This window comes from Coregonus clupeaformis, chromosome 30 (assembly GCF_020615455.1).
Source record: "Coregonus clupeaformis isolate EN_2021a chromosome 30, ASM2061545v1, whole genome shotgun sequence".
NCBI lineage: Eukaryota > Metazoa > Chordata > Actinopteri > Salmoniformes > Salmonidae > Coregonus > Coregonus clupeaformis.
This window is the reverse complement of record NC_059221.1, coordinates 42,095,201-42,108,627: the sequence shown is the minus strand read 5'-3', so window position 1 is coordinate 42,108,627 and position 13,427 is coordinate 42,095,201. Positions and strand designations below refer to the sequence as shown.

Below are 13,427 nucleotides of genomic sequence, written 5' to 3'. Positions count from 1 at the left end.
ACATCATTGATACACACAGAGAAAAGAGTCGGCCCAAGAATTGAACCCTGTGGCACCCCCATAGAGACTGCCATAGGTCCAGACAACAGGCCCTCCCATTTGACACATTGAACTCTATCTGAGAAGTAGTTGGTGAACCAGGCGAGGCAGTCATTTGAGAAACCAAGGCTATTTAGTCTGCCAATAAGAATGCGGTGGTTGACAGAGTCGAAAGCCTTGGCCAGGTCGATGAAGACGGCTGCACAGTACTGTCTATTATCGATCACGGTTATAATATCGTTTAGGACCTTGAGCGTGGCTGAGGTGCACCCATGACCAGCTCGGAAACCGGATTGCATAGCGGAGAAGGTACGGTGGGATTTGAAATGGTCGGTGATCTGTTTGTTAACTTGGCTTTCAAAAACTTTCGAACGGCAGGGCAGGATGGATATAGGTCTGTAACAGTTTGGATCTAGAGTGTCACCCCCTTTGAAATGGGGAATGACCGTGGCAGCTTTCCAATCTCTGGGGATCTCAGACGTTACGAAAGAGAGGTTGAACAGGCTAGTAATAGGGGTTGCGACAATTTCGGCTGCTAATTTTAGAAAGAAAGGGTCCAGATTGTCTAGCCCAGATGATTTTTAGGGGTCCAGATTTTGCAGCTCTTTCAGAACATCAGCTGTCTGAATTTGTGTGAAGGAGAAGCGGGGGGGGCATGGGCAAGTTGCAGCGGAGTGTGCAGAGTTGGTGGCCGGGGTAGTGGTAGCCAGGTGGAAAGCATGGCCAGCCGTAGCAAAATGCTTGCTGAAATTCTCGATTATTGTAGATTTATCAGTGGTGACAGTGTTTCCTAGCCTCAGTGCAGTGGGTAGCTGGGAGGAGGTGCTTTTATTCTCCATGGTCTTTACAGTAATAATATCCCATTTAGCAGACGCTTTTATCCAAAGCGACTTACAGTCACGTGCGCATACATTTTTACGTATGGGTGGTCCCTGGGATCGAACCCACTACCCCTGGCGTTACAAGCGCCATGCTCTACCAATTGAGCTACAGAGGACCACGAGTGTCCCAAAACTTTTTGGAGTTAGTGCTGAGGACTATTGTACCAGATGTATGTATCACTATGACTGACCTAAGTGGAAAGACAAGTGCACCTTTGTATTGAAGACAGATTGTCAAGGAAAGTAATAGTGGGGACAGTTAAACCTCCAACACCCACACAATTCTAAATTTTACCCCAGTGCATAGCCTACACTCCAAGCCTTGATGTGTTTTGATGGTGTGTGTCGTGTGTATTTGCTGCAGATGGAGATTTGTGGCCTCATCTCAAGAGTTCACAACCATTTACAGAGTGAGACAACTGCTCTCGCGAGATCCAAGGGGCTCATGCAATGGGTCTTAAGAAATTGTTTCATGGATCTCGCGTGAATACGCCACTGACGGCAGTGATATTGAGGCAGGGGCAGGGGGCGGGGGTGAGAGGTACCCGTGAGATGTTTGGAGAATTTTTATAAAATTATTTATTTAAATAAAAATGGCCGCCGTAGAGAGCGGAGAGGAGAGACTGTAAGTGTGAATTACATGTATTCACCATTTCAATGTCGAGTTAGATGAATGTTCAAGTCGTTTAAAATGTATCGCTGTATTTAGCTAAAGTAATGCGTTGTATTTCTGTTATGAACTGGTCAGCAGGCAAGCTTACTGAAAGAGGCGTTCTGAATACGTCACCAAATTATACATAAAGAAGTATTTCCCCTACTTTAGCAGATCATGGATGAGCAAGGAAATTAGCTGTCGTGTGTGTGTGTATGTGTGTGTGTGTGTGTGTGTGTGTCATTTTCTGACCTCTGAAAACAGAGCCTGTAGATTTGTAAATACAGTTACTCTCAAAAAAAGATATCCAGTTGTGTTTGCACTCTATTTGTCCACATCCTCCACCCTCATAACCAATTTGGCTTGTTGGCTAAATAGCTGGATAGGATGTAGCGTCAGCTGGTTATATATGTGGCCAGCTGGTTATATATGTGGCCAGCTGGTTATATATGTGGCCATTTGGTCATTTTGCGACGGAGTAACCTCATATCGTTACTGCGTTGTTATGATGGAGCTTTTATTTATTTTCTTTGCAGAGCTAATGGGTTGCTGGTTATGACGACTGTTATCATCTAGCTAAATGCTAGAGCTAGCTGACATGAGTTGGCCCATTTTCTAGAATAACTAATAATGTTATGAAGCGATCAAATAATTGCTTTAATTGCATGAAGGACTGAGTATGATGTGGCAGTGGTAGAAAAGTACATTGATGTACCGTAAAAATAATGCCCTGTATTTCTCCTACACTGGCATCTGGTGTGGAGATATCCTACATAGGACAATTTATCCCAAAATAGATCGTAAATATTATGTGTGTGCATTACAATTAGTCCGTTAGGATGAAGTGAATAGCATGTCGTGACGTAGTTGCCGCTGTAGGCTACATCTAATGGTACCGTTGTGTAGATCATGATAATGATAAGCTTTGAGATGCTTGTGTGTATGTGGACCCATGTGCAGTTCAAAAATATTTCAACCATTCACATCTCTTGCCTAGTGGCTTCTCTGGCTGGCTGCGTCATTCGAAATGTCTGCTATAGGGATGGTGCTTATTTCCACAGTGAGTAGAAAATGGTTCAGTCCAGTCCAAGCGGACTGAAGGTTTTGTCCTTAAATGCTTTTGCCAAACTTCCAGTAATGCCATATAGTTTTCACTATGTGAAGAAACAGCACAACAAAATATTTTTTCCCCAAAATGTGTTTTTATGACGTTTGTGAATTAATGTAGGTTGGGAGCAAGCTGAGGTTTGTAACTTGTCTGTGACTTTGACATTTTGTTTAAAACATGTTGTACCCTTATCGGCCGAAGATATAGTTGCAAAGTTCCTGGAACTTTCAATAAATTCCCTGGTTTTCCAAAAGTCTTGGTTGGAGGATCCCGGATTTCCTGCTTGTTCCCTCCTGATTCCGGGAATCCTCCAACTGGTATTTTGGGAAAACCAGGGAATTTATTGAAAGTTACAGGATAATTTTTTTTTGCAACCCCAGCTAAGGATAGCCATTCTCCATATTCTCTGGTCTGATGAGCTGAGACCGTGCCTCTGCTCTGCCTCTCGCCCCCTCATGACTAACGTTGTCTTCCACAGCGGTGAGGAGAAGAGTGAGGACGCCAACCAGAATCAGAGCTCCAACGACAAGGACCCTGAGACACACAGCAAGCCCAAGAAGGTGAGGCGGGAGCGGAGGGATGTGGAGAAGGAGAGGCTGAAGTCTTCATCCACCACCACCATGTCCTCCCCTCCTCGTCCTCCAGCCCAACAGCCCTGTGTGGACCAGGACCAGCCCCAGCTTGCCGAGGCCGAGGCGGGGCCCTCTGAGCCCACGGTCACTGCAGCCGGTGAAGCCTCGGGTTTCTCCGAGTCCCCTGCTTCGCCCAAACAGAGGAGGTCCATCATCAGAGACCGTGGTCCGCTCTACGACGACCCCTCTCTGCCCCAGGGCTGGACACGTAAACTCAAACAACGCAAGTCTGGGCGTTCCGCCGGAAAGTTTGACGTCTACTTGATGAAGTGAGTAGGCTATGAGAGAGAGCCATATCAAGTATTTTCTCTCAAAAGCATATCTGAAATGATGTCGTGATATGATCGTATTAAATATGACACAGAGATAGGATACAGCCTGATATCCTCTAGGTGTGATATGAAATCCTTCGCTGGAAGTAGCTAACGAACTCGTGTCTGATTCGTCCCTCATTGATATTGTTATGTGACTGAACCGCATAGAAAGTGATTTACAGGACTGGTTTGAGGTTGATGGAAATACTTCAAAGATGGATACAATGTAAAAAAAATAATAATCTGAATCGTGTTTTTTTATTTTTATATACAGAGCCTTCAGAAAGTATTCAGACCCCTTGACTTTTCCCACATTTTGTTTCGTTATGCCTCATTATAAAATGGACAAAATAAAATAAAAATCCTTAGTAATCTACACACAATACCCCATAATGACAAAGGGAAAACTGGTTTTTAGAAAGTTTAGCAAATATATTACAAATAAAAAACAGAAATACCTTATTTACATAAGAATTCAGACCCTTTGCTATGAGACTCTAAATGGAGCTCAGGTGCATCCTGTTTTCACTGATCATCCTTGATATGTTTGTACAACTTGATTGGAGTCCACCTGTGGTAAATTCAATTGATTAGACATGATTATGGAAAGGCACACACCTGTCTATATAAAGTCCCACAGTTGACAGTGCATGTCAAAGCAAAAACCAAGCCATGAGGTCGAAGGAATTGTTCGTAGAGCTCCGAGACAGGATTGAATCGCGGCACAGATCTGGGGAAGGGTACCAAAACATTTCTGAAGCATTGAAGATCCCCAAGAACACAGTGGCCTCCATCATTCTTAAATGGAAGAAGTTTGGAACCACCGAGACTCTTCCTAGAGCTGGCCGCCCGGCCAAACTGAGCAATCAGGGGAGAAGGGCCTTGGTCAGGGAGGTGACCAAGAACCCAATGGTCACTCTGACAGAGCTCCAGAGTTCCTCTGTGGAGATGGGAGAACCTTCCAGAATCAAAATCAAATCAAATGCAAATTTTATTTGTCACATACGTGTTTAGCAGATGTTATTGCGGGTGTAGCGAAATGCTTGTGCTTCTAGCTCCGACAGTGCAGTAATATCTAACAAGTAAGATCTAACAATTTCACAACATATACCCAATACACACAAATCTAGTAAGGAATGGAATTTAAGAATATATACATATATGGACAAGCAATGACAGAGAGGTATGGACTAAGATACAGTAGAATATTATAGAATAGAATACAGTATATACAGTGAGGGAAAAAAGTATTTGATCCCCTGCTGATTTTGTACATTTGCCCACTGACAAAGAAATTATCAGTCTATAATTTTAATGGTAGGTTTATTTGAACAGTGAGAGACAGAATAACAACAAAAAAATCCAGAAAACGCATGTCAAAAATGTTATAAATTGATTTGCATTTTAATTAGGGAAATAAGTATTTGACCCCCTCTCAATCAGAAAGATTTCTGGCTCCCAGGTGTCTTTTATAAAGGTAACGAGCTAAGATTAGGAACACACTCTTAAAGGGAGTGCTCCTAATCTCATCTTGTTACCTGTATAAAAGACACCTGTCCACAGAAGCAATCAATCAATCAGATTCCAAACTCTCCACCATGGCCAAGACCAAAGAGCTCTCCAAGGATGTCAGGGACAAGATTGTAGACCTACACAAGGCTGGAATGGGCTACAAGACCATCGCCAAGCAGCTTGGTGAGAAGGTGACAACAGTTGGTGCGATTATTCGCAAATGGAAGAAACACAAAATAACTGTAAATCTCCCTCAGCCTGGGGCTCCATGCAAGATCTCACCTCGTGGAGTTGCAATGATAATGGTGAGGAATCAGCCCAGAACTACACAGGAGGATCTTGTCAATGATCTCAAGGTAGCTGGGACCATAGTCACCAAGAAAACAATTGGTAACACACTATGCCGTGAAGGACTGAAATCCTGCAGCGCCCGCAAGGTCCCCCTGCTCAAGAAAGCACATATACAGGCCCGTCTGAAGTTTGCCAATGAACATCTGAATGATTCAGAGGAGAACTGGGTGAAAGTGTTGTGGTCAGATGAGACCAAAATCGAGCTCTTTGGCAGGAGGAGGAATGCTGCCTATGACCCCAAGAACAACATCCCCACCGTCAAACATGCAGGTGGAAATATTATTCATTGGGGGTGTTTTTCTGCTAAGGGGACAGGACAACTTCACTGCATCAAAGGGATGATGGACGGGGCCATGTACCGTCAAATCTTGGGTGAGAACCTCCTTCCCTCAGCCAGGGCATTGAAAATGGGTTGTGGATGGGTATTCCAGCATGACACTGACCCAAAACACACGGTCAAGGCAACAAAGGAGTGGCTTAAGAAGAAGCACATTAAGGTCCTGGAGTGGCCTAGCCAGTCTCCAGACCTTAATCCCATAGAAAATCTGTGGAGGGAGCTGAAGGTTCGAGTTGCCAAACGTCAGCCTCAACCTTAATGACTTGGAGAAGATCTGCAAAGAGGAGTGGGACAAAATCCCTCCTGAGATGTGTGCAAACCTGGTGGCCAACTACAAGAAACGTCTGACCTCTGTGATTGCCAACAAGGGTTTTGCCACCAAGTACTAAGTCATGTTTTGCAGAGGGGTCAAATACTTATTTCCCTCATTAAAATGCAAATCAATTTATAAAAATGTTTACAGGCGTTTTTCTGGATTTTTTTGTTGTTATTCTGTCTCTCACTGTTCAAATAAACCTACCATTAAAATTATAGACTGATCATGTCGGGTGGTTGATGTCCATTATGATATTTTTGGCCTTCCTGTGACATCGGGTGCTGTAGGTGTCTTGGAAGGCGGGTAGTTTGCCCCCGGTAATGCGTTCGGAAGACCGCACCACCCTCTGGAGAGCCCTCCAAAAGGACAACCATCTCTGCAGCACTCCACCAATCAGGCCTTTATGGTAGAGTGACCAGATGGAAGCCACTCCTCAGTAAAAGGCACATGACAGCCCACTTGGAGTTTGCCAAAAGGCATGTAAAGACTCTCAGACCATGAGAAACAAGATTCTCTGGTCTGATGAAACCAAGATTGAACTCTGGCCTGAATGCCAAGCGTCACGTCTGGAGGAAACTTGGCACCATCCCTACGGTGAAGCATGGTGCTGGCAGCATCATGCTGTGGGGATGTTTTTCAGCATCAGGGACTGGGAGACTAGTCAGGATTGAGGCAAAGATGAACAGCGCAAAGTACAGAGAGATCCTTGATGTAAACCTGCTCCAGAGCGCTCAGGACCTTAGACTGGGGCGAAGGTTCACCTTCCAACAGGACAACGACCCTAAGCACACAGCCAAGACAACGCAGGAATGGCTTTGGGACAAGTCTCTGAATGTCCTTGAGTGGCCCAGACAGAGCCCGGACTTGAACCCGATCTAACATCTCTGGGGAGAACTGAAAATAGCTGGCAGCGACGCTCCCCATCCAACCTGACAGAGCTTGAGAGGATCTGCAGAGAAGAATGGGAGAAACTCCCCAAATACAGGTGTGCCAAGCTTGTAACGTCATACCCTAGAAGACTCCAGGCTGTAATCGCTGCCAAAGGTGCTTTGACAAAGTACTAAGTAAAGGGTCTTAATACTTATGTAAATGTGATATTACAGTATTTTATTTATTTGTTTATAAATTAGCAAATAATTCTAAAAACCAGTTTTTGCTTTGTCATTATGGGGTATTGTGTGTAGCTTGATGAGGGGAAAAAAAAACAATTTTAATCAATTTTAGAATGAGGCTGTAACGTAACAAAATGTGGAAAAAGTCAAGGGGTCTGAATACTTTCCGAAGGAACTGTTTATATATTTATCTGAATCTGGAGATATTTGATAAGTTTCTATTGGTGCTCGTACCTGCCCACCTGGTATTTCACCACACTTACTTTTACAGAAAGGACGTTTACAGATCTGTTTACAGAAAGGAAGTTTATAGATCCGTTTACAGAAAGGACTTTTGGTGATCCGTTTACAGATTAGTTTATAGAAAGTATGTTTACAGACCCCTTTACAGTTAGGACTTTTACAGATCTGTTTACAGTTAGGATGTTTACAGATCTGTTTACAGAAATGACATTTACATTTACATTTACATCATTTAGCAGACGCTCTTATCCAGAGTGACTTACAAATTGGTGCATTAAACTTTTTTTTGGGGGTGTGGGGGAAGAGTTTACAGACATGTTTACAGTTAGGACATTTAAAGAAAGGACATTTACAGATCCGTTTACAGTTAGGACATTTACAGATCCGTTTACAGTTAGGACATTTACAGATCTGTTTACAGTTAGGACATTTACAGATCAGTTTACAGTTAGGACATTTACAGATCAGTTTACAGTTAGGACATTTACCAATCCGTTTACAGTTAGGATGTTTACAAACCCGTTTACAGTTAGGACATTCGGTGTGATCTGTATTTCAGCCCCGAGGGGAAAGCCTTCCGTTCCAAGGTGGAGCTGATCACCTTCTTCCAGAAGGTAGGGGACACCGCCACCGACCCCAACGACTTCGACTTCACCGTGACGGGGCGTGGCAGTCCCTCCCGCCGCGAGAAGAGACCCCCAAAGAAACCCAATGTGGTGAAACCGTCAGGGAGGGGCCGGGGTCGGCCGAAGGGGAGTGGGAAGGTCTTGGAGGGCGTGGCAATGAAGCGTGTGGTGGAGGAGAGTCCTGGGAGGCTCTTGGTCAAGATGCCTTTCGGAGCATCCAAGGCATCCGAAGCGGCGGGGCAGCCGTCAGCATCGGTCGTAGTCGCCAAGATGCGCCCAGGACGGAAAAGGAAGGCAGAGACACCACCGCAGACTGCTCCGAAAAAGCGGGGGCGTAAGCCAGGGTTTGTGTCAGCGGCAGTTGGGGCGGCGGGTTCCAGTACTTCCCCCTACGCAGTGGCCGCTATCCTCGCCGCAGAAGCCAAGAAGAAAGCTCAGAAGGAGTCTTCCACTAAGCCGGTGCAGCAGACCGCTCTGCCCATCAAGAAACGCAAGACCAGAGAAACTGTTGAGGAGTCGAAAGACATTCCAGCTATAGCCACGCCAGAGCTGGGGACAGGTGGTGGTGGAACGGGGACAGGGACAGGGAGTGCTGTGGTGGTGGCAGCAGCAGAGAGGACAGACCAGGGACAGAAGGATCAGGGACAGAAGCTGCCAAAGAGTCCAGGGAGGAAGCACAAGTATAGTCCCCTTACTGCCGGGGTGACTGGAGAGGACAGTGGTGGGGCCAGTGTTGGGTCTAACAGCGGGGCCAGCAGAGGTGGCAGCAGCAGTAGCATCACTACCCCAAAGAGCCACAGCCACAAGAGAAAAGAGCGTACGCCTCACCACCGCCTCCACCACCACCACCACCACCACACACACTCCTCTGTAGGGGAGGATCCTCCTCCTCCTCCCTCCCAGCGGCCCCCTCACCACCACTTCCCCGGCCTGACTATGGGCCTGGTCTCCCATACAGCCAGGGCCTCGGTGGGGCCAGGGGCCCTCCGGCAGAATGAGCCCCAGGACCTGAGCACCTCCAGGGTGCCCTGCCGGACCAGCACCACCACAGCCAGAGGAGAGAGAGAGGAGGTCAGGCAGGTCAGACAGGACAGGTGTCCAAAGCCTCCGGCCACTGCAGTGGTGGGAACTGGTGACACCAGGGCCAACAAGCATCAAGTGGACGAGGCAGCGGGGACTGTGGAAGGGAGGGATTTGAGAGACATTGTGCTCTGCTCAGTCGTACCCAGGCCAAGCCGGGAGGAGACAGTCTCAGTCGTACCCAGGCCCAGCCGGGAGGAGACAGTCTCAGCCATACCCAGACCCAGCCGGGAGGAGACAGTCTCAGCCGTACCCAGACCCAGCCGGGAGGAGACAGTCTCAGCTGTACTCAGACCCAGCCGGGAGGAGACAGTCTCAGCTGTACCCAGGCCCAGCCGGGAGGAGACAGTCTCAGCCGTACCCAGGCCCAGCCGGGAGGAGACAGTCTCAGCTGTACCCAGACCTAGCCGGGAGGAGACAGTCTCAGCTGTACCCAGACCCAGCCGGGAGGAGACAGTCTCAGCTGTACCCAGGCCCAGCCGGGAGGAGACAGTCTCAGCTGTACCCAGGCCCAGCCGGGAGGAGACAGGCTCGGCTGTACCCAGACCCAGCCGGGAGGAGACAGTCTCAGCTGTACCCAGGCCCAGCCGGGAGGAGACAGTCTCAGCTGTACCCAGGCCCAGCCGGGAGGAGACAGTCTCAGCTGTACCCAGACCCAGCCGGGAGGAGACAGTCTCAGTCGTCCCCAGGCCCAGCCGGGAGGAGACAGTCTCAGCCGTACCCAGACCCAGCCGGGAGGAGACAGTCTCAGCCGTACCCAGACCTAGCCGGGAGGAGACAGTCTCAGCCGTCCCCAGACCCAGCCGAGAGGAGACAGTCTCAGCCGTACCCAGACCTAGCCGGGAGGAGACAGTCTCAGCCGTACCCAGATCCAGCCGGGAGGAGACAGTCTCAGCCGTACCCAGACCCAGCCGGGAGGAGACAGTCTCAGCCGTACCCAGGCCCAGCCGGGAGGAGACAGTCTCAGCTGTACCCAGACCCAGCCGAGAGGAGACAGTCTCAGCCGTACCCAGGCCCAGCCGGGAGGAGACAGTCTCAGCCGTACCCAGGCCCAGCCGGGAGGAGACAGTCTCAGCCGTACCCAGGCCCAGCCGGGAGGAGACAGTCTCAGCCGTACCCAGACCTAGCCGAGAGGAGACAGTGGAGTCTCGGACGCCGGCCACTGAAAGGGTTAGTTGACTGCGTTGCAGGACCCATGTCTGTTAGGAGAGAGGAACCGTGTAGTGGAGCAGTGGGTTTTATAAGAAAACACAAGGCAGCTGTTGGTTGATGTTCTTTCTGTGGGTTGGGCTGTTTATCTGTTTATTGACAAACAAATAGTGCAGCTTAAAGGACAACCCACAACAGATTGCTTCCTGATACATTTTCTTTTATTTATTATTTGGTCATTGTTTTGCTCTTTTGTTTCTGCTTTAAACCTGTTAGTCATCCACTGCGACCCATGATCCTTTGCTCAAAGCTTACAGGACGCGGAGGACCTACACTTCCTGTTACATCATCAGCCGGAAACTATGGAATCCATGGTTTAAGATACCGTTATGAAAATTGGACTGAAAAAAGGGGTTTGGATTTGCCTAAAGCCAGGCCTCATGTCCTGTCGGGCCCTTAGAAGTGGGCTCGCCAGTGTTGTTGTGCAGTACTGTGTGGATAAAACGCATCACAATACACATATGCCATGCAAGCTGCCACTGCTTCTGTTGTAGCGTATTCTTTTTTTTACCGCAGTACGCTCAGGCTGAGTCCCAAATGGCAACATTTCCCCATTTAATGCACTGCTTTATAGGGCCCCTGGTCAAACGTAGTGCACTATATAGGGAATAGGGGTGGCATTTTGGATGCAAGCCTCTGTTTCCAGCTCTACAGACCAGGCCTATTCATTTAGGTGACACGTGTTTCCCTCTAACCTATATAATGTCGGCCTGTGTGTCCCAAATGGTACCCTATTCCCTATGTAGTGCACTACTTCGACCAGAGACCTATGAGCCCCTGTCAAAAGTAGTGCACTACGTAGGGAATAGGGTTCCATTTGAAACGAAACACTCTTGATGCTGACAGATAACTTCCTATCTGATGGTTGAGGTGATGAACCCCCCCCCCCTTGGATACACCAATGACGTGTGGTTGATGAATGTTTGGCTACTGAAAACAGGTTTAATTTCATTTAAACGCATTAGAATTCTACTGATGCCTTTCCTCTCGCCGTTTACGTATATAACGGATGCTGACTGTAGTCCCACACAGAAGCAAATAATAGGATACCAATCATTTAAAACTGTATTTTATTTTTTTACTAGTAATGCAAATTAGATAGTAAATGGAAATTTTACCCAGTTTCTCCTAAATTGAACTGTTTCCCCACAGTCAGAAAGGAAGTTAAAAGCACAACTGGACCCAGGAATTATGATAGCGAATGCTCCATAGATTCGTCACCTGTATTTTGTCAATACCTAAAGTATCATACGTTTTTTTAATACTGAAATTACATCCCAAAGACATTATAAATAACCAAACCCACTGGAGTAAGTTATTTTGTTCTCTGTTGTGTGTAAAAAAATAAAAAAATCTGTCAATAATTAAACGTAAACAGCACAGTGGGTCAATTTCCGCAACAACTAAGAGCGTTGAAGCGCGAGGCTCAACTTCTCCACTGTTTTTGGTCCCGTGGCTACCACGCTGTACACGGCGTGAATCGAACGTGCAGATACTGTGTGAGAGCGAAGTGTTGCATCTCGCTCATCTCAATATCTCCGGTACTGCTCGCGGCAACATCATTTAGCCGAGTCTACCTTTTTAATGTATTCAAATGCTCTAAACGTTTATTTAAAAATAGAAGATTTTATTATTTTGACCGGGAATATTTCCGTCTCCAGTTTTGACGTAGGGCTATGGATGTCAACACAGGACTCCTTTCTGCGTGCAACTGAACTAGACTCTTTACTCACGGCTTGTGAAACTTGCTGCGTTAGACTAGTTGGTTTCCTTTAGTTTAAACTCACAGGTAGGAAGTCAAAAGATGTGGCACAAAAAAAACGAACAAAAAACTAAATGTAACGCATGCTAGAGGTGGAAGCTAGAACTTGCTCCATGGTCACCTCATGTGTTGCCGGTGTTTTTAGATGAGAAATCATGTGAACAGTTGCATCGTAGTCGGTCAGATTTAAAAACGTATGGTTGGAATTCAATCAAATCTGCAGTGAGCAGAAATCGGCATCCCTGCGCAGACAATAGTCTACAATGTGTTGTGTTGATAACAAGCAAAAATGTAATCTGTTTTGTTTCACCCCATTTTAACAATGTCTCGCTAATTACATTAGTTAAAACATGCATTTTTCTTCTGGCTCAATAACAAATGTTTGAATGAATTTTACCCTACACTCACTCACTCACTCACTCACTCACTCACTCACTCACTCACTCACTCACTCACTCACTCACTCACTCACTCACGCAGAAGCAATTCCATAAATGTACTGTAATGACCCTGACTAGAAAAACATTGTTTCTAATCTGTACTCAGTCTTGAATCTGAAAAAACGTATTCTTGCATGTCAGAACTCCGGAGATCTATTTGTTAGTGACTTCTTACAGTGTAACATACTATGATAGTATAGATTATTATTACTTTAATGCGCCAATATGTTAAACCTTGGAATTATCTGTAATGGACATGTTGATGACAGTATGAGGATGTTGTGCAGATCTGTTACAGTAAACAGTAGTACTCCGTTTTGGCACAACACCAGAAGACACATTTTTTTCTATCTGCACTAGAATTTTCGCCTTCTGTAGATCGGATATAAGAACTGTGAAAGTTCAAACCCCTGTCTCCACCTTGCATTGAGAATGTCCTATATCTACCAGAGATTCAGACCCCTGTCTCCACCTTGTATTGACAATATGTCCTATATCTGCCAGAGGAGGCTTTGTCCTCCTCAATAAAATGCAAAGTGGTTTGGATGTGGCTCATATCTCTCCTCCTCTTGCTTACCCTCTTCCCTTGCCTTAGTGACTAGGGAGGGGCAAAATGGACAATACAAGCTATCTAGCTCACAAAGGGCTGTGTAATATCTTCAAATTCACAACAGTGCGGGGAGAAAGAACTGTTAAAGTCTAGTGTATCTAAAAACCTGACATGATCACACCGTCTGCATCGTTGCAGTTGTGAGTATCTTGGAAGTTTTGGTACAAGTTGACTGAGTGAACCCCCAGTGACTCCAAGCACCA

At 46.5% G+C, this 13,427-nt stretch overlaps 1 protein-coding gene across 1 annotated transcript; it reads left to right on the top strand.

The window, feature by feature from the left end:
• Window positions 1-1,458: 1,458 nt before the first annotated feature.
• Window positions 1,459-13,158, top strand: LOC121546178 (nucleolar and coiled-body phosphoprotein 1-like). Its single transcript, XM_041857246.2, has 3 exons — window positions 1,459-1,545; window positions 3,159-3,581; window positions 8,057-13,158. Exons 1-3 carry the CDS (start codon window positions 1,514-1,516, stop codon window positions 10,380-10,382), a joined length of 2,781 nt encoding a protein of 926 aa, XP_041713180.1. The 5' UTR covers window positions 1,459-1,513; the 3' UTR covers window positions 10,383-13,158.
• Window positions 13,159-13,427: the final 269 nt, after the last annotated feature.